The sequence below is a fragment of the Pteronotus mesoamericanus genome, unplaced genomic scaffold (genome assembly GCF_021234165.1).
Source record: "Pteronotus mesoamericanus isolate MK-2021 breed Mesoamerican mustached bat unplaced genomic scaffold, CSHL_Meso_final contig_116, whole genome shotgun sequence".
Classification (NCBI taxonomy): Eukaryota; Metazoa; Chordata; class Mammalia; order Chiroptera; family Mormoopidae; genus Pteronotus; species Pteronotus mesoamericanus.
Window position 1 is genome coordinate 1,074,246 of NW_026555027.1, and position 20,996 is coordinate 1,095,241.

A 20,996-nucleotide genomic window follows, 5' to 3' on the forward strand; every position below is an offset into this window, starting at 1 on the left:
CCTCTGCCACTGGGATCCGGTCCAACAGGCCCGTGGCTGCCGCGCCCCACGCCCCCCACGGCCCACGATCAAGCTCCCAGCCACTGTCCCGGCAAAAGCCAATGCAAGGGGGGGTGGAGGAGCGGAAACGTTGGTGTCTCGCCCTGGTTTCAAGTTCCGTCTTTGCGAGGATCGCTCAGGACATGGGTCCAAACGCACGTTTCGGAGCCCCAGGTGCTGTCGCTGGGCCGGGCCGGGCCGGGGGCGGGGCGGCGGGGGCCTGCGTCCCGCAGGACCAGCCCGGGGCGCCCCGTGAGGCTGTGCCTTGGCCGCCCCGTGAGGCTGTGCCTTGGCCGCCCCGTGAGGGCTGTGCCTTGGCCGCCCCGTGAGGGCTGTGCGGCGCCCTGCGGGAAGCTGTCTGAGGGGGTCGTTTCCAACAAGACACACACCAAAGCAGGAAGAGCTGAGGGAGGGAAAGCAGACAGCTCCTCAGCCAGGCTCCACAGCCACAGTTGGCGCGACGTCGTCATGGGCGACTCTGCTCCCCAGGGGACGTTCGGCCGTGACAGGAGACGCTTTTGTTTGTCATTGCGGGGGAGGACACGGGGCATCTACGGGGTGTGGAGAGGCCAGGGGTGCTGCCCGACGTCCTGTAAGGCAGCCGTCCCCACCCTCATTGGCGGCACGGGCCGGTTTCAGGGAAGACTCGGAAGGGGGTGGACGACAGGACGCGGAACTCGGGGAGCCCCCCCCCAACCCTGCTGCAGACCGGGGTGGGGGGACGAGGGCGGAGCCCGGGCGAGCTTCACTTGCAGCCCGGTTCCTAACAGGCCCCGGACTGGAACCGGTCCGTGGCCTGGGTGTTGGGGACCCCTGCTATAAGGCACAGGACAACCCCCCACCCTCGCCCCCCCCACACACATCTACTGGCCCAAAATGTCAATAAAGCCGAGATGAAACAACGCTGGTCGAAAGCCAAGATCACATGCAGTCACATATGATCTACCCAAAAGGGACACGAGCCAGAACTTGCCGGCCAAGCCTTGAGACACAGTTTCAATAACTTGCTTTCTCAGCACTTTTGGGGCTAAGCCACACTGGCGAGGCTTCTTGGTTAATTATCAGAGCAAGCCCTTAATTACTCAGATTGACTATTTGATGTCGAACCCATGTGGTTTGCTCAGAAAAAAATACGGCACCGCAGCCACGCCAGCGCCCCCTGCCTGTGGGCCCCGCCACCGTGAGAAGCCCCGCCCAGGAAGGGGCCTGTCGCTGCGGGCCTCCCGTCGCTGCAGGCCACGAAGCCGCTCGCAGCGCTGACCCTCAGTTTTTGGCAACGCAGAACGGACAGCTGAGGTCCATGCCGTGCGACGCAGGCAGCGTGAGAGCCAGAAACGGCGCACGTGTGCACATTCAAAGCTCAGCGCGGACCCAGAAGCTGAGTTTGTTGAAAGAGTCAGGACAAGGCGTGATGGTCTCGTGATGGTCTCGTGCCGCCTCGCAGACAGACTCGGTGAGGAGCCCTGTTCACTGTCTGGTTGCCCTTTGGATGACCTGCGGTCATATCCTTCTGAAGACCTTGAAAATGATGTTTCATATTACTGCCCAATAACAAAGGATGGCAAGCTCACTCTACGGGGAGCCTCACGTCTTCAAAGTCTTTGCCGACCATAAACTCCATTTAAAAATAAGTAAATTTAAAAAATGAGGGCCCTGGCCGGGTGGTTCAGTGGGTCGGAGTAGCGTCCCGATGCTCCAGGGCGGCGGGTTCAATCCCCGGTCAGGGTACAGACGGGGGTCAGTCACGAGTGCACGAAGGGGCGAGGCAACAGGTCAACGTTTCTCTCCTCCTCTCTCTCTCAAAATCAATCAGTAAGTTAAAAAATAATAAATTTAAAAAGTAGGACCCATGTCCCCAAGATTTCTTTATCTTAAAAGCCACGGTTGTCGATGAGGAGCCTTGAAAACTCTGAAGTGGCACCGACGTGCCTTGGACAGAGCGGCCCCCGCGGGGGACGGGGTGAGGAGGCGCATCTGCGAGCGGGTGCCTGAGGGGCGGCGGGGCGGGGGGGGGACGGGACACGGCAGTGCAAACACCGTTGTCGAAGGCGGTGCCGGGAGCCGCGGAGCGAGTGCCCGGGAAGGCACGGGTGTCTGAGAAATAGGGGGCATCTCTGCAGGCCACTGTGACCCGTGCCTGCAGGAGCTTCCGCGGAGGTCCCACAGGGTCTCTGGCCGACAGGCCCCAGGAGCAGGACAGGCTTCCATTCACCTGCTCGCAGGCTCCGCCCCCCCCAATGCCAGGGTTTAAGTGCTGGCCCACTATCCTCAGTGGAACTGGCAACAAGAAGAGTTTTCCTGCAAAGAGCAATAAAAAGTAGAACAAAAGTATAGAAAATAATTTTTAAAAGCCTTTCCTTTTTCTGCTGAAATTAACACCATTTTCCTGGCCAGGTGCCTCCGTTGGCTGGAGGGTGGCAGAATGGTCGCCCGGAGCCCGGAACCCGCTGTGTCCAGCTGCAAGGGCGGGTGCAGGGGCGGATCTCCTGGCCCTGAGGGCGGGCTGACCCAGGGTTATCTGCGTGGGGCCCGGGTCATCTCAAGGACCCTGGAAGTGACATGGGAAGGCAGGAGGGCCAGAGCCAGAGTCCGGGACAGACTTGAAGACGCTGTGCCGCTGCCTGTGAAGACGGAGGAAGGGGACACACAGCGGGGGGGGGGGGGAAGCTGGGGAGTGCGCGCTCGCAGAGGCGCCTGGGAGCACAGCCTGCCCGACCCGAGCCCGCTCGCGCCGGTTCTGAACACTTGACCTCCAGAACCGCGAGGGAGTGAATCTGTGCTGTTTTAACCATGAAGTCTGCCACGCACGGTCCAGAAGAGACCCTGCCTCTCTTACCCTCTCCAAACCCAGCTAATTCGCGCCCAGTCCTGGGGCGAGCCCCTCCCAGCCCCTTGCGCTTTGTCACCTCCCCTGTCGCCACAGGCGAGGGATGCGCTTTGCCTGGCAGCAGGTGCGCGCGGCCTTGGCTGGGGCTTTGGCAGTGCCGTGTGAACACAGCGACGCTCAGGTGAGGAAGCTCTCCCGGCCCGCGATCCCTGGGGCAGAGGGGGGCCTTTGTCGCTCAGGAGGCAAGGCAGGAGGCCGGGCGCGAGGGCCACAGGGGCCCCGTCGCTGGGGAAGAGGCGTGGTCCCGAGGAGCACGAAACGAGACCAGAACCGGTAGTTCTGTGACCCACAAACTGACCTGAGATTTGTAAGAACCCGCAAAATAACCAAGTCTTTGGAGGAGTCCCTGGATTAGATTTGTATTTTGAGAGAGAACGCCGTCGGCTGCGGGAAAGTGGGCCGGGCCCGCCTGGCAGAGTGGCCAGGCAGCTGGCGCGGTGCCCTGGCCTGAGCCGAGGTGGCACCGGAACGAGGCTCTGCCTGGCCGCTCGCCGAGGTCGGGGAGGAAAGGCGCGGGCTTGGCGTCGAGGTCCAGAACGGAACCCGGTCGTTACCCAGCGCCACCTGGCGGGCCCGAGCAAACAGCAGAGGGTCCCGACCGCCTGGCCGGGCCGCGGGGTCCGGCCTCTGCGCGCGGGTGTGGCGGAGCCGGGACGCGGGAGCCTTCTCCACATGTCGGTGTGGGGAAGGGCTGGGCGACCTTCGGCTCGGGCCTCGGGGCAGAGCGCAGGGTCCTTCTGGCACCCTCCTCTTCCCTTGGCCTCCCTGACCGTACCCGGAATTTCCTCGGCCTCTGAGGAATTCCGCCCCCGCCCGCCCCCGCAGCCACGCGCCGTTGTCCGGGCCCGTGGGTTCTTTCTCCTTCTTTTTTGCTCAGCCCCTCCACCCGCTCCCACAACTGGCAACCACAGGGAAGGACACAGATGAGCACACGCAGCGCCACGCAACAGCCGTGAGCCCACTGGTCCCGTGTCTCAGCTTCCAGGTGCCAGTCCCCACTGCTGGGGCCAGGGCTCCCAGGAGGAATCCCCAAGAGGAATCCCCGAGGCCTTGCTTGGAGGAGAAAACTCAAGACGAGCCTGGAATAGCCTCTAAAGGACACAGGACCCAGCATCAGCGTGTCCCGTGGTCCAAACCTGGGACGTGAGCCTCAAAATTAACATTAACGGATATAACATACTGAGGACAGTAAGAATCCGCAAGCTCATACTGATGTAACTAATGATACACAGCAATGTGCTCACAAAAAATGAATGGGCAGAAGAGAAAGACTTTCCTTAGAGTAGAATGCCAGCCAACAGATGCACAAGAATTTATAAAATTATAAAATTCTGAATGGATCCTAAAATGAGTGGGTGAAGCCCTGATAAGAAAAAGAGTTACTGGTGCCAAAGTCTCAAAACACAAATTAAGTATCGACTGCCAAAGCAGAAAGAGCAGCTTCATGACGAAGGGACTCGAAAAACCCCGCTTCCATCGGCGATCCAGGGCAGCGCGCACCAGGCTCGCGCACGCGCACGCGCCTCCTGCCGGGGTGCGCGCGGGGGCGCCATCCCTCCGGACCCGTCTACACAAAAACACCCCGAAGTGCCTGCTCTGCATCTAATCGTGAGAAAAGTCAGGCAAACCCAAATCAAGGCACATCCTGTAAACAAGGGGCCGCATTCTTCAGTTGGATGAGGTCGCGAAAGCAGCAGCTGAGGAACTCAGCCTGGTCCGGATCAAGAGGGACTAGAGAGACTCCCACCGACTGAATAAGACAGGGACCAGGGAGGGCGTAACCACGAGGGACGTTACTGGGCAACCGAGGACGCCCGAGCACGCCCCGCGGGCTAGGTGGCAGAAGTGTGCCAGGAGATCAAGGAGACAGTCATACAGTTTAAGAATTGCTTAAATTCTGACACCCGGACTTAGGCTTGTAAACATGCGACTTTAAACACACAACTGGAGCCGTCCATAACTTGCGACACTGCCAACATTAACCTAGAGTTACCTTGGAGCGTAAGTTCAATGGTTTAAGCTAAGCCTGTGACACAGCTGAAAAAAAACCCTCCTTACGGCAGACACGCAGAGCGCTTCCCCACGGGGAGCCCTCGTCGCCCGCCGCTACGGGGGCCTGCCCCCGAAGTCACTGCGCTGAGGCGTGTGGTCCGACGAGAAGGGGAAAGTGCAGACAAGGACTGGTACAGTTTGTGTGTGTGTGTGTGTTTGTTTTTAATGGCACCGCAGAAGGGAATGCGGTTCTACAAGTGCAAGCCTGCAAGAAGCATGTGGTCACGGTGGACCCCTCCTTCAGAAAGCCATCGCTTCTGTCGCTGGCCCCCGGGGAAACCACGGGCATCTTCGAGCAGCAGCTGAGGCAACCAATGCAGAGGCGTCGCCACGAACCCTGCTCGGTACAGCTATGCAGACTAACCCTTCCCTGCGAATTAAGCTTTTTGTTTGACTGCCGGGTAAATACAGAATTTTAACTTCAGAGCCTAACAATTCAGGGTCACACATGGAAGTCAACGCGTGCGCCCAGCGTCTCAGTCTGAGCTGCGCCATGCACAAAGCTGACGTTAATCGCAAAGCATGGCCTCACCAATGCTGGGGGAGATTTTCTTAATAGTTTTCACAGGCATTAAACTTATCTCGCATACCTAAGTCATCGTATACACAGGCAAAGTCGGAGCTCTTATGTTTGGAGTTCATTCTTCATTTAACTTCGAAAACACTACTACAGCCACGATGGCGAATCCTGAGCATATTCTGCTCACGGCCCTGGACGCGCTCACCACTGCACAGCGGGCGCCGGCAGCCCACCCCACCAGTCTCTTCTACTGCCGTCAGGTGGGGGTTCTTCCAGCAGAGAGTTTGCCAGGAGAGAGGAGGCCATTCTCAGGAGAGTGGACCTTAAACTCAACAACGAGGGGACCTTCTCGTGTCGCCCATGGCAAATGAGCACGCCTCCCTTCGGCGCACACCTGAGCACCTCACCTGGAGGGGGGTGGGACGACGGCTCACGTGTCGAGAGTCGCTGTGGGCTTCTGGAAGCCACACAACCCTTCGACCGGCTGTGTGTCGCCGCACACGGAAAGGCCTCCTCGCCCAGTGAAAACAGAACGGTCCCTGGGGTCTGAAACGACAACCGCCCCCGTCACCACGCACGCTCTCCTCTGGCCGCCTTTCATGCCTTTGTCCACGTGGCTGGGTGCGACAGGTGTTGAACGAGTTTGCTTTAATTCTAACCTGAAGTATTTTGCTTTGATAAAACAGAGATTTCTCAGTAAACAGGGCAAGAATTGTTTCTAAGTGCAGACCAGATATCATGTCAAGGGCTTTCGAGGGCACCTGTTGTTCCAAAGAACACAAGATTCACTTTTAATACAGCTACACGTGTACCCAGAGGAGAAGGTGAGAACCACAAAGCCCACCTACCAAAAGGGGGAAACACTGTGATTTCAGCTATTGCCTTCCATTTACTGACCAGGCCACAGAGCCCACTGAAGATTCATCACCGCGTCTGTTTAGCTGAAACTCTCCCAACAGCCTGTGGGGTCACAGGTCTCTTCAGCTGAGTATATTTAGGTTAAATTTAGAACATTTTAATACAATTCTTAAAAACGGAAATCTCAAAATAAAGGGAAAGAATGTTAGGCATCACCTGGTCGTCACGTATAGTCTGAAATCAGAGTAAGATTTGATTCAAGTCGCCCACTACAGGCGCAGACTGGGTGATGACTTCAAAAGCATAAAGGCACAGTAAGAGAAACAACCAGAACAAAAAACATGTGTGCTGAATAAGTTAGATTTATTAAGAGCAGCAGAACCCCTTCCTACCCACCCCCAGGCCTAAGGCGTCGACGCTGACGTAGAAGTTAACTGCGCGAGCAGAGCGACTGAAGGAGACGACCCACAGGCCCTGCCACAGCGCAGCTCCGGCGGGAAGTGCGTGGCACTTTCTGCAGCCGTGGGTGCGCGTCCATCCAGCGCGGACGCCTGGGCAGCTAGTTCGGCATCTCCCGGCCCAGATCTCCCCGAGAGGTCAGCAGAAGACGGCCGACGTCTCCCCCGAGCACACCCACAGGCAGGAGGCCAGCGCTGCTGTGCAGGCTGCCCCGGGCCCCTCCCGCCCGGCGCCGGCCCTGGGGCCTTCAGTAGGTGCTGTAGCCGAAGCCGGAGCCCGAGCCCCAGGGCCGGCAGCAGCTGCCGCCGTACCCGCAGCACAGGTTGCTGAGGTTGCTGCCGCCGAAGCTATAGCCGAGGGAGCCGTAGCCGTAGTTGCAGTGCAGGGGGGAGCCCAGGGGCACGACGCAGTTGAGGGGCGTGGCTCTGAAGGTCCCGTGGAAGTTGGTCCCATAGCACGGGTAGCCGGGGAAGTAGCTGCCGCAGCAGAAGAAGCGCGTCATGGTGGCAGCGAGCGAGGGGGAGCGGGCAGGTTGCGAAAGGCAGGTACCGAGGAGGGAATGAAGGGCTCCTGGGCCCACGGCCTTTTATACACGGGGCCGAGGGCACGCCCCTGTGGCCACACGCCCTCCGCCATTTGCATAAAGAGCTCCTGTGTTTGCTAATAAAATGCGTATAAAGGAACACAGACTCCTTGCCCACATTTTTGTTGCCTTTTTTGTTTGCAAAGGAATGTGGCACATCATCAAAGCCGGGGCTGAGGCTGCGCTTGACACACCCAAGTCCCCACCAGCTCAGCTGCCCCCTGAGGGCGTCGCAGAGGCTCCTGGGCGATCGTACACTCCCCCCAGCGACACAGCGTGGCTGGGAAGCGCCGGCGTCGATGGGAACACTGCTGTCGCTTCTTGAAATTCCCTCCGTGTGTCATTCAAACCCACCGCGTGCTGATGGCGTGTGGGGGCGGAGCCGCGTTCGGAGAAGGAACCGGACGTCGGGGCGGCAGGACCCTGGGAACGCACCGAACACCACCGATGGCTGGGCTCGCGTTCAGTTCCCTAAATTTCACCTCAATGATACTTTTGCTTAAATTGCTGAGACACTGCCCTACAAACCCATCAGAGGCCTTTTTACAGAGGCAGCAAGAACACCAAGCAGCGAGGCGGCCGTGATAACCGACCAGGAAGAGTCATGTAGTGCGTTTATGAGCATCCTCCTCACTAGCAGTGTTTTTTTCCGGAGAACGTGCAATCTTGGGTCATAAATCTCCAGCCACTTTGACGAGCTGTCTCGGGGGGAGAGGCCACACTGTGACTGGGTGGGGAGACGCCTCATTTCAAAGCCGTGTTGGGCCAGACCTGTTTGTCACCCACTCCTGGTAACACAGCCCGGGTGCCGTGCTTGGTGGTGAAACACCAGCTACGTGTGAAAACGCGGCCCTTCCCTCTGTGCACACTTTGCCCTGAATGGTGTGTCTCGTGACACAGGTAAAGCAGAAAGGATCTGAGCTCAGCAAAGCAAAGCACGTTCCAATTCGAACGTTGAGAAGACAACCTGAGGTGGAGAAGCACCCGGGTTCTCTGAAAGCAGAAGGAGAAAACTCCCTGAACACCAGCCCCTTTGCTCACGGCCCCTTTGCGGGCAATCCCAGAACCCACCAGAAAAAAAGCCATCATTCCGGCAAGATGCCGCTCTTTGCGAAGACCTCACCCCGCACAGGCTCTGTGCCGGAAGCTTCCAGAGGATCGTTTTACATGCCTGAGTGTGGCTTCTTTGACTCCACAAACCGATGCCCTATAGTTGGAGAATTTGGGAAGATGAGGTCTACGTTCAAAAGGCATGAGTTAAAATGACGAGAGGCTGTGTCCTCACAGGTCCGAATCATACAAACTCTACGTAAGCTGGCCCGGAATCCCCGGAGCGTATCCGTGAGCAGGCCAGGGCGGAGGCGGGTTCCTCACTCAGGTGTAATTGGGCTGGGGCGGGGGCGGGGGGTGGGGGGGTCTGTCCCTGCCAAGGCCACTGCGGGAGGCTATCTGAACCTGTAATTTGGAGCAGCTGCCACCAGGGGGTGGCGGTGTTCAGCTGGTTCTCAAATGCTGGCAGACGGCCTTAAAGAAGCCGGAACAGAGGCAAGAACCTGCTCAAAGTCCAGACTTCAGAGCTCTCCGCTCTCCCACTGCCCCGTGAGGTTCTGGGAATCTACATTTTTCATTAGTATGTCAGGCGATCCTCCCGAATAAACCAGGCTGATACTTTCGGGCCATTCCTTGCTGACATTTCAGGGAGCTTGTGTTTGCTCCGCTGCACCCCGGCCCTGAGTGCCTGACCCCTGCACGCAGTCCCGACCGGTCAGTCACAGGGGCCCAGCTCCTCTCACCGGCGACAGAGACCACCCACCCTGCGCGCTGCTCCCTGTTCCCAGGACACCCCTGCGTGGAACGGAAGGGGCCGCAGGCGCCCTCCCAGGTGAAGCCCCCGCCCCCGCTGCTCTGTGACTGGGTTGCCCCGAGCAAGAGGAGGAACTGGCCACTGAAAAATACACGTACGCAGACGCGCTTTTGTTCTTTTCCAACCTCCTTTCAGCCTTTCCCAGGGGGAGCTGTCCAGCAAGTGCTTGAGCGCCACACGATGCTCGCTTTTGTTTTACATCCGATGAATCGCAAATGCTGGTGCGAGGCTGGCCCAGTGCCAGGTGCCATTCTGAACACGACCTGCACTCTTTGTACGTGTTCCTAACACGCGGAGCCAGAGGCTGTGCTGTGCGCTCTTCCACGTGCTGAATAAATGTTCACCGAATTTTTGCCATGATCCATGATGTGACACTGTGATTTTTTTAACAAGGGAACGGAGCCCGAAAGCCGAGGTCGATGGCGCAGTGTCCCATGGCTACTGATCCGCAGGCCCGAACACATTCCCTGACACACAGCGTAAGTTGGAGGACACACAAATCCAACTCCACCCTCGCCGTGCACACGAGGAGAGTGGGGACCGGGGAGGTCACGGGGACACCACACGGACGTTGGGCCTAAAATCAATAGCCGCTGAGACCTTGCCCATCACGGACTTGAACCCAACCAATTGCGAAAAATAAATAATAATTTCTTTTTGGCACCAGCACCTCACCTCCTGCGCGGGACAGAGCCAAGGTGGCCCCATGAATAGCTCTTGGTATCCGCACGCTTGGGAAATACTTGGCCTGAGCGGGTGTGGCGCCTGCGCCTCGCTTCCGACTGGTGGCACATAGAGACGGTGAAAGGTGCCACTGCCGTGACCGTGTGACAGAAACCGCGTCGCGCTGGGCGCCGCTCTCCCTTGCTGGTGCTGGAAGGCGAGGAGCGCACCGCGGAGACCCACGGGGCAGCAAACGCGCGTCCCCGCCCAGCCAGCAGCCAAGGGAAGAGGCAGAGGCCCCAGCCCCGCAGGCTGCACAGGATCGAACTGGCCAGCGACCAGGGAACCTGGAGGTGGGTCCCCGCGCCCGGCCTCGACCTGCGTCTGCGGCCCCAGCAGACGTCTGCTGGCCGCTTTCCCTGGAGGCCCTGAGGCGCAGGACCCGCCACGCTGTGCTCTGAAGCCTCACCCACAGGAACTGGGGGGAGACAAGGGGGCTGCTGCCACCACCAAGCTCGTGGCCTTGTGGCTGCTGAGCCGGAGAAGACTGGCCCGGCGCGCGCTCCGATCCGGCACTGCGCGCAAGGCTGCCGTCGCGCCCATCCCCCCCCCCCCCCCCTGCCTCACCCTCGACGTGCACCCTCCCACACACGGCCGCGCCCCGCGGTCAGGTCGTTCCGCCCCTCCCCCTGCCCCTTCTGCACACGCGACCCTCCACTCACCTCCAGCCTGTTGTCCAGGGCTGTCATTTTTGGCTTTTAAAAAATACTACTTTTTATTAAGTTTATTGGGGTGCATTATGGAAGTGTCAAGTGTACAATTCTGCAAGACATTACTGTATATTACAGTGTGCGCTCGCCACCCAAAGCCGGTTATTCCTCTACCATTTCTAGGGCGGAGGTCGGAGCAGCAGGGAGGGGCTGCTGTTTAGTCTGGCAATTTGATACAATACCCTTTCCAGAGCAATTTTCCCTCTATAATGCTCCCTCCCCCAAATCCATTTACAGACGTTTTTCTTGGAAAGGCATTCTGTCAGGGACTTTTCCTCGCGGTTCTTGGAAGTACTACGCAGCCGCTACAAATTACATTTATGAAGACTACTGAACGGCATTGCTGAATGCTCACACTGTAACAATAAGTAACAATGCGGCCCGCAAACTGTATCACAAGCCCCCAAGGCTGCAAGCCACACTGACGAGCTGCAACCGCAAGAACGTGGAGAAGGGGCCGCGCGTGGGCCTGGGGAGCCCAGAGGGGCCGGGAGCGCCTGGGGGTGGGGTCTGGGGGTGCCAGTCCTGGAGGGCTTCCCAGAGGCAGACGGGAGGGTCGAGGGAGGAGAGGAGGAAAGCTGGAAAGCTTTGCGGGCTGGGGGCTCGAGGCACCGATGCAACAGGGCCTGCCACGCACAAGGCTCACTAAGTGTTTTTTAAGATACATTCATACCTTGGTGCTGACTAATTAGTAACATGGAAGGAAGATGGTTCAACTGAAATCTGTGCTGCGGCCGGTTCGCAGCCGGCGGGAGGGATGCCGGCTCCGCACTGCTGCCCTCTGCAGGCGGCACCAAGTCACCGCAGCCGCGCCGAGGCCCTGGGCCCGGGGCCAGGCCCATTGCCAAGGGGTGTTGCGTCACACCCGCACCTTTGAACTTTGAGTCACCTGGTGAGTCTTCGTCACGGGGACACTGTGGGCAGGGCCAACAGCGTGGTGCCGGGAAATGTCGGCTCCCAAAGGCAGCGCTGACGCAGGGCCGGGGGCGCAGCCTGTCGGGACAGAAATCCCTGTGGCGGCCGGGCTGCCCCGCCCTGCGTGGGTCCCCCACCCACCCCGCCCCGTGACAGGGAGCAGGGCCCGGCTGCAGGCTGCGTTGGGGCTGGGAGAGGGACCGCGTGGCCCAGAGGCACAGGGCTCACGGTGTCCGGGCGGATGTCGGGAGTCGGGGGCAGTGCAGGAGAGAGTCTAAGGAAACCGCATTTTAGGACAAAATCCGTGGTGAAGCTTGAGTCCGAATCCGTAGTTTGCTCTTACAGTTTCACGGCACTTTTTAGAGGTGAACAGTGGTTCGGAGGGAAGGAGCAGGGGACAGGGCTTGGGGGGTCCCCGGCTGGGTTTCACACCAAAGAAAGGAGTTAAGGATCGCGGGAGAGGCTGGGCTCGCTCCAACAGCCACGCTGCACCGGCGGACAACGCGTCCAGAGCCGGCTGCTCCAGAGGCAGCTGCTCCAGCGGCCAGCGCGGGGCCAGGAAGCCCCTCCCGGCGGCTGTGCTGGTGCCAGCGCTGGTGCCACAACCGGGGCCGCCCATCCGGACCGCAGGACGGCCTGGCCCCCGCGGGGGCAATGGGCCCACGCGGCCAGGCCGCATGCGTGGTCACTTCACGACTCAGGGTTTCCCCTAAGCCTCCGCCTCAGGGACGCAAAGACAGAACCCGGAGATGACGACGCACGGAGCCGTCACGGCCGCCGCACGCGTGGAGGCCAAGGTGTGGACGCCACCCGCCTGCTGACCGGTAGCTCACAGGTCGGATAGACCGCGGCCCGTCCGCGCCTTGGGGGCAGCGCCTCCGCAGGGCAGGGGGCCGGGCTCTGTGTGCCCGCAGGGGGTTAGAGCCAGAACCTGCTGACCAAAAGGTCACCGCGCGGGCTGCCTGCATGACGCTGCACTTTGGGGGAGGAAGGGGGACATACAGATACTTACCCATATTTGCTTGCAATTATTTAAAAAAACAGTAAAAACAAATCAAAAGCTCAGTTACGGGAGGAGCAAGGAGAACAGGATGGGAGGGTGGGGTGCATTTATAGCCTTTTCATAAAGTGGGAAGCTGTGCATTTAATTTTCTAATATTCCCAGAAACACGCTTCTGGGTGCTGTCCATTAACAGAAAACCTGACTCAGCTGTTGACAAGATGAAAGGCTACAAGTCTTATCTGTTTATGTGCCGCTCGAGTTGTTCATTCATTTCCAAACCACTGTCCTGAGAAACACGGCCACTTCCTTTGGAGGGGCCGCAACCCCCTCCCCGCGATGCTTGGTCTTCAGGCGGATGTTAACACAGGGGCCGCCACCTCCACTCAAACACGCGGCCGAAATGCGTGCGCTCCGGGTCAGCGTGTGAGAAAACAGAGAGTCGCTCTTCACTCGGGGGCGACCGCACACCACACACCCAGGTCAGAAGCGATTCACACACTCACGTCTCCCCTGCGTCATCAGTATGGCTCCCAACGTCTCTCCCTCCCCCGCTCCTTCTGCCGTCTGACGTGTCTCCATCAAGTCCAGCGCCGTTCTGCCCTTCGCCCGCTCAGCAGCCACCTCGGCTTCCCCGCGGCGGCTGATGCGCAGGCCTCCCACCAGCCGCCCGGCCGCCACGGCGCATCCACAGCCTGGCACCGTGGGCTCGCCGCCTGCTGCCCACCCCTCCGGGCCGGGCAGCCGGCGCTGGCACCGCCACCGCTCCCGACTCTGCCCGCCGACTCCCACTCCCAAGTTTCAGCTGCTACCGGGCCCTTCCCGAGCGGCACTCCCCACACCGGCTCCGCCGGCGACACGTCCATGGGAATCACAGCGAACCCCCGCCTGCCTCTCGGAACCTCCGTTAGAGCGAGTGGCCCCCGGCGTGCTTGCTGCGCCCGGGTCGGACCACGCGCCCCCACAGGCAGGCGGCGGCCGGGCATTGCGCCAAGGCCCACACACAACAGGGGGAAGCGCCCCAGCAGGGCCCTAGGAGGCGACGCCCCTGAGCAGCTGCTGCTCTGCGGGGCTGAGCGAGAGGCGCGTGTGCGTGCAACTTCGGGGAACCGAGGGAGGTAAAAATTAACGTCGGGGAGAGCAGGGCCCAGCCCGGACGAGAGAGCCCGGAAGGAAAGGGGGACAGCGGGCCCTCCGGCCCGGAGGAGCCGGGGGCGGAGGAGGAGAAGGCGGCCACGGCAACGGGGGCACCAAGGGGCAGCTCCAAGGGGCCAGGGCGTGGGGGCGAGAGCAGTAAGGAGGGCCCCCGGGACCACGCGGCACGCGGCACGCGGCACGGTCCCCTCCTCTGCGTTCTCCAGCAAACCCGGGGCGCTGAAAGCGTGTTTTGTAGCGATGACATCTTGCAGGACGCACCCCGGGTAAGAGCGGAGCGGGGGCCGGGTGCCACCGCCCCGGCCGCGGCCACGGCCACACCGCATCTGGAGGCGCGTGCGCCCAGCCGGCTGGCAGCGCGCGCACTCTGCTGAAGCTGCGGGTTAGCAAACGTTAGACAAAGTTCGGATTCACTCAGCCTTCGCTATTCACTTCATGATCTGTGCGGGGTTCCTGCAGAAAATGAACCCCACCGGGTGCCACTGAAGAGAGGCAAAGGCAGCAACGTAGCTGCAGGAGCTAAGCGGCACTTGCAGGTCATGCCCCACCCACTACAAAGGATCCCAGGAAGCCAAGGCCTGGGCAGGGCCGGCCGGGGCCGAGTGTCGGCCCCGCGTGGGCGCTCGGCGCCGCCCCCTCGCAAAGGGCACGGCCGCTCGCCTCGCCAAGAGACGAGACCGCGAACACATTCCTCGGAGCCGCACTCGGAATCAACCGACATGAACCGACGTTTTAGTCGGCGCGTTTTTCCGTTACTGTATTAATAAATGTCTGCTGTCGGCCGAGAACACGTCAAGGCTCCGGGAGCCCCCACAGCCAGACGAGGTCAGCGCCTGACGCCGCGCCCCCACGCTGCCTCTCCTGTCTCGCGAGCGTCCCGTTCTCTCCGGGCCCCGCAAGAGCAGCCAGGGGAGACCAGGACACGGGGTCGAAGGCGCTGAGGAAGAATCTGAATAAAAGAATGATTCCAAATTAGCGGTGTCACCGGCAGTCTTTCACTGCCGAGGTTTTGGTCACCAGAGAGGGCGCGAAGCTGCGTGGGTGCACGTTTCACTTCAAGGGACGCTGAGCAGCGCGGTGAATCCCCTCTGTGCGCTCCCGCCCCTACAGGAAGCGGACTCCTTCCAGGCGGGGGCCTGGCCCGAGGGGAGCGGACCCCCGTCCGGCGCGAGCCGGCGCCGCCAGGCCAGGAGCTCGGCCGGGACGAGAGCGGCGGCAGCACCGGCACGCCTGCTCCCCGACTTTGACGATTAAAAATCTTAAGACTCAAACCCAGTGTAACAAACCCCAGGTCTCACCACACGGAGTTAAGAATTAATATGCACCATCATATTTTAGCAAAGCCTCGATCATTTACATAAAATATATACTTTCAACACACTGTTCATTACTGTCTTCCAAAAGTAACCGCTTTGAAGAAAATCGGTATAAAAAACGATTCCTTGAGCTGGCCCAGGGTGCGCCTCCTGAAACAATTTAAATAAGTGAAAGATGTGAACGCCACAGCTGATACACCAGCTGAGGCTACTTGTTAGAAAACAAAAACAGAAACTGTTTACCTCCTTTAAACAGAGCGAACGGAGAAAACAGATAAACAAGCAGCTCTGAAAACCTGGGAACGCCTGCCCTTGGTTACTCGGTATTACAGGAGAAAACTCCCCGGCGCGGACTCGCCCGCCTCTTCGAACGATGCGCACAGCCAACGGGCGGGCAGCGCCCGCGGGCCAGACGCTGGTCCTAGAGATGCCGCTGCACAGAACGCTCCGCGCAGCACACGAACCTGCTTGCAACCTGGACTCGAGGCCACAAGAGCCCGCGAGAGCCTGTGGGAGCCCGCGGGAGCCCAGGGCGAGCCTCATGGCCAGCAGCCAATGACACGCTAGTGACATTAAACCCGCAGCCCAGAGCCCCAGGGGCAGAAGGCACAGCGCGTCTGGACTGGGCGCGCAGCCGTCCAAGTCCTCCTAACGCAGGCACGCACGGGCCCCGTCTGCTCAGCTCTCACGTGGAAACACCCGCAGTCACATGGGTCGGTCGGCATGAAATGTGCTTCATGAATGGAACAGCATGACTTCCTGTCAGGGGCTCGTAGTTAACTGACTACTCGCACCGCTGCGAGTGAGTTCTAGAAGCAGTGAATAAAGTTTTATATGCATTATGTATATAAACCCTGGGGAAAACATGTAGGGTTTCAAAATCTTATATTAAAGGTTTTCAAAAATGAGATAGGGCATAGCCTAGAGTCGCTGTCTGATAAATTCTCATCATATTAAACTAGATATAAATTATCCAAAGTTAAGAATTCTGCAACTTAATATCCAAAAAATGAACAGTTTGATTAGAAAATGGGCAGGACCTAAGCAGACATTTTTCCAAAGAGGACAGATGGCCAATAGACATTTGAAAAGATGCTCAATGTCACTAATCATCAAGAGAGATGCAAATTAAAATGACAATGAGATATCACCTCACGGCTGTCAGAGTGGCCATCGCCAATAAATCAACAAACCAGCGCTGGGAGGCGTGGAGACTGGGGAGCCCTCGTGCGCTGTGGGTGGGCGTGCAGACGGGCAGCCCCCGTGGGAAGCAGCGTGGCATTTCCTCGAAGAATCAAAAATAAAACAATCACATACCTGAGCAATTCCATGCCTGAGAACTTATCCAAAGAAAACGGAAGCACTAATTTGAAAAGATATGGGCTCCCCTACGTTCATGAAGCGTTGTTTGCAACAGCCAGGATATGGAAGCAACCTAGTGTTTGTCAATAGATAAATGGATACCGAATATGTTATACATACATGCACACATACACGAGGTCTGTCCAGAAGGTGTCCAGCCACATAGTTTATTGAAGACATTTACTCAGAAAGTTACAAGATACAAGGAACATTGTACGCAGGACAATGACACCTCCGTCCTCTTCAAAGCAGGCACCTTGGGACCTCACACGGGTCTCCCAGTCGCCCTCAGCTGCCCTGTCATATTTTCCTGAATCTCATCAATGGTCTGAAATCTCTTCCCTTTTAAAGATGATTTTAGTTTTGGGAAAAGCCAGACGTCACAGGGCACCAAATCTGGCCTGTAGGGGGCCTGAGTCACCTGGGCGATTTGATGATGTTTTGCCCCAAAACTCCGCACCAGACGTGATGCCCGAGCGGGCGCATTGTCGCGATGAAGCTGCCCATCACCAGGTGCCCACAGCTGCGGCCACTAAAACCTCTGAGTAGTTTCCGCGGAGGAGCGTTCCAGCTTTAATGCAAAATCGGACGCAGATTCGTTGCTCCACTCGGCCATTTTGAATGCGGCAGCCGCGCGGCGCACACGCGCACTCAGTGGCCTCTTCCACCCCCTCTGACTAGCACAGTGACGTCGTCGTGCTCACACGTGCCCATGCCAGTCCACCGTCCTTGGCTGCCAGAGTACAGCTCTGTCATGCAAACCGTTCTTACATTAACAACAGCTGGACTTTTCCTGGACAGGCTCGCCGACGAAGGCTCCTCCCGATGGCTTGTAAACGCCATGCGTCACGTGATGCCGCAGGGTGAAAACGGTATCTCAAAACCGACGAGCAGCTGCCCCGCGCCCCGCACCGCGCCCCGCACCGCGCCCCTGGCCGGCTCGCACCAACGGGACGTCGGTGGGGGAGTCACAGCCACAAAGTGTCAACAGTGCACGGAGTCCAGTCTGACAGCTCTCTGGGACCAGTCGTTGTGATCTGGCCAAAAGGAAGAATGTGAAAAGAATTCAGAAAGAGATTATACAAATTAGTTGTATCCAGTCAAGTAGTAAAATAAAGCACGGGGTACATAGACCCAAACAAACAGGCTGAAGAAGCCACGCGCCTGGGCACGGTGCTGGGCCCGAACCAGCGGCACGTGTGGCGCGCAGACGCGGAGCCCCCGCCTCAGACAGCGTAGGGACCGTGGGGGGGCCATGGGAGGGGCCGTCGGGGGGGCTCGTGGGGGGGCGGCCATGGGGGGGGCGTCAGAAGGGGCCATGGGCGGGCCTCTCACACTCAAACTTTCGGCCATGAAATCTGTAGGTAAAAATCTGAAATAGAAACTTTCCACAGCGAAATCTCTAGTGATCCTGCATGTAAGTTAACAAAGTTGTCAGTGAAAAGGAAAACCATTCATTTTAGGCATCTTTTAGGGGCGCGTCGACCTCCATGTTCGGACAGAAGAGGGAGCGGCGCTCTGGTGTCCTCCTGAGCCTCAGGCAGAGCTCGCAGTCCGTTCCCTTCGTTACCGTGGCCGTGGGGGAGGACCCGGCCTCCTGCCGCTCCCCAGCGCCCGGCCGGACCACGGCGAGGGCCCGCAGATGCACAAGCCTCCCGAAACGTCGGACGTCGGAGAGCCTGGGTGGGTGGCGTCCTCGCCTACTTCCGACTCCTCCATGAAAATGTGGAATCGGCTCCACCGACCTAAACAGAGATGTCCGATCGCCTCCCCGCGTCTGGCGGCGGCGCCTGTCCGTTTAGGAAGTGGGCCGCGGGCCACGAGGGCAGCTGCAACACCCCACGTCCCGGTCTCTGCCCCCATTCCGGGCACAGGGCTCCCCCGTCCCTGGCCACTTCCTGGGGTCAGGGCATCTTTCGTTCTCGTGAGGAGGCTGTGGGTGGGCTTCTGGGCGGGGGCTGGTCAGCGGGAAGAACGAGCCATGACCGCCAGCAGGGCACGTCCAGCCCCCACGTGCCTGAGGAGAGAGCGGCAGCAACAGAAGGGGTGACGGGCATGCCCCCGGGGAAGGCCCCGTTACCCCCCGGGGGGTCCCGAGCGGCCGGGCTGGCGAGCTCCCTGACTCCACCGGACAGAAGCCCCCGTGCTCAGGACCCCCCAGACCTGGCCCTGTGTCTCTTCGTCCCGCTGGTCATCTGTAGCCTTTGTCACACCCTCTGATAAACCGGTAAACGTGTCTCCCCGTGTTCTGTGAGCCACTGGGGCAAATCAGTCCCACCCGAGGAGGGGTCACGGGACCGCGCGACTGTAGCCACGTCGGACAGACTTGTGGGTGAGCTGGGGACCGGCGCCCGCAAGGGCAGCGAGAGCAGGGACAGCCCACGGCTGTGCCCCACTGCGCCCTGAGCCTGTGCGGTCCGAGGTCACATCCAGGACGAGGGGCCGGGATGGAGCTGACGCGGGGGTCACCGAGCCGGCGTCCGGAGTGGCTGGGTGTGTTAAAGCCCCGCCGGCGGTGGGCGGGCGTCAGAGCGAAGCGCTCGGCGAGCGGGCGAAGGAGGCGCGTGGGCAGAGACGGGGCCGCTCTCTACGGAGCTCAGCGTTTCCTTCTAGAAAAGGGAGCTCATTAGTCAACATACAGAGAGCTCAGTGGTGAGTAAATAAAACCTGGAATTGTGGCAACTACAGATGGCGTCTGCTACGTTGGAGAGAACAAGACAACAGTTTGTCATTAGCTAAGCAACGATTATTGAAGCCTGGAAAACATAAAACAGTACAAATCTGCGTGGGCTGGAGTCCCACGCGTGGCCACGGTACAGGCCACGGGCTCGAATCCAGCCGAATCTTCACACTTTGGTAACCGTCACAGCCTCCGCCAGAGCCAAGTCCCCCTCGACGTTACACCGCCATCGTTTCTGCTTCTTGCTGAGCCAAGGCCACAGCCACGGGAGCAAAACCTGCCAGGCCCCGGGCGAGAGCCCAGGGAAGGGCCGTCAGACACCCGCCGGCATCCGCGCGGAGAGAACCCGGGTGGGAGAACCGAAGGCCGATGGGCCACAGAGGCTGGGAGAGGAGTCTGCAGGGGGCGAGGCGGGGCTCCTCGTGTCAGGGGCTGGAAATGCGGGCCCGCGAGACGGGCAGGCCCGGAGGGTGCGACTCCATCCAAGGCCGACGTTCCCAGCACCTGCATCTGTTTATTTCGAAGATGCATCTGTTTAAAGGGGCAAAAACACATATATACCAGACGCACCGTGTGACAGTATCCCAACTACTGCAGAGCAAACTTGGAATGTTGCCAAGTTTCCACGTCCCCCAAACACGACACGTGATGCCGGGCAGGGAACACGGGAGCCCTGGGACGGGTCACGCGGCTTCCCGGTCTGCGTGCCTGTACCTGGGACGGCGAAGCTGCACTTCCCTCTCCCGAGAGAGACCTCAGTGGGCAACGCGCAGTGCCCTCCTGGATTCCGAATGGCACCCACCCCGCGTGGCTGGCGCACGTGTCCACGCACTCCAGGCTTCCCTCGCCCCCAGTGGTTCCAAACTCACGTCTGACCGCGCTGCGTGGTCAAAGGACTCCCGCTCACGCAATCTCCGGCCGGCAAAGGCCAGACTCCGCAAAGCACCGCACACAGTCACCCTCCGGCCCAGGGGACGGGGCGCTGAGGCGCTGGAGCCCAGCCACCCGTGCTGAGCCCGCCTCTCGCGGGACCAGCTGGGCAGGCCCGAGCCGCTCCTTAGCTGCCGGTGCGACGTGCTGAATCGACAGAGTAGGAACAGTCACAGTGCTACTTCATAGGGCAGGGCTGCGGCGAGGACCCCGTTAGGTAGTGGAGCCATTGAAGCTGTCAGGACAGTGCCATGACAACTTCGGAGCCAGGGCCAGCTACCACCACTCCTGCAGTCATGATTGGAACTATTATCCTATATCTTTCCCCTAAATTCTGGTCATAGAACAGCGTGAGTAAGTTTTACATGGTGAAAGTCACTTTTCAGCTGTTGTAACAGAGGACACATAAACGTGACTCTGAAAGGCAGAAGTTTAGTCTCTCATCTAACGGTACAAAGGTAGGCATGTCGGTCGTCAATTCCAGCATCCTCAAAAGATAGATTCCCCATGGAGGTCAGATGCTTCTAACATTCCCCACATCTCAACACACAAGAAACTTGCCCAAGAAACACACACCAAACTCCGCTCGGAATGAGAGTCAAAGTGCACATGACTTTTACTCGCGTCCACTGGTCAGTTCTCGGGCGCATGGCCGCACTGAGCTGCAGGGGAAGCTGGGACCTGCAGGCTCTGGCTGGGCGGCCACCAGTCAGCGAGAAGCCTAATGTGCTAGGAAGAGTGGAGACGGGTTTCAATACCCAGACAGAAATCTGTGATTCCCCACATGATGCTCTCTCTGTTACGCAGTCTTCAGAAGATCCAAGAAGCTAATGCATCACATGAATTTATATCCTTTCCCTTCTGAGAGTTCATTAAAACGTTATTAAAGGAATAGAACAGCCACAAGCCACAATAATGGACTGCAATAACGGGTCTTCAATAA

General features: G+C 59.2%; 1 protein-coding gene across 1 annotated transcript; it reads right to left on the reverse strand.

The window, feature by feature from the left end:
* Positions 1-7,062: 7,062 nt before the first annotated feature.
* On the reverse strand, positions 7,063-7,317 carry LOC129072437 (keratin-associated protein 7-1). The gene has a single exon (XM_054575914.1). The coding sequence runs from the start codon at positions 7,315-7,317 to the stop codon at positions 7,063-7,065; it is 255 nt and encodes an 84-aa protein (XP_054431889.1).
* Positions 7,318-20,996: the final 13,679 nt, after the last annotated feature.

Coding starts and splice junctions, on each gene's coding strand:
- LOC129072437 (XM_054575914.1), bottom strand. CDS start 7,317: ATGACGCGCTTCTTCTGCTGCGGCAGCTACTTCCCCGGCTACCCGTGC.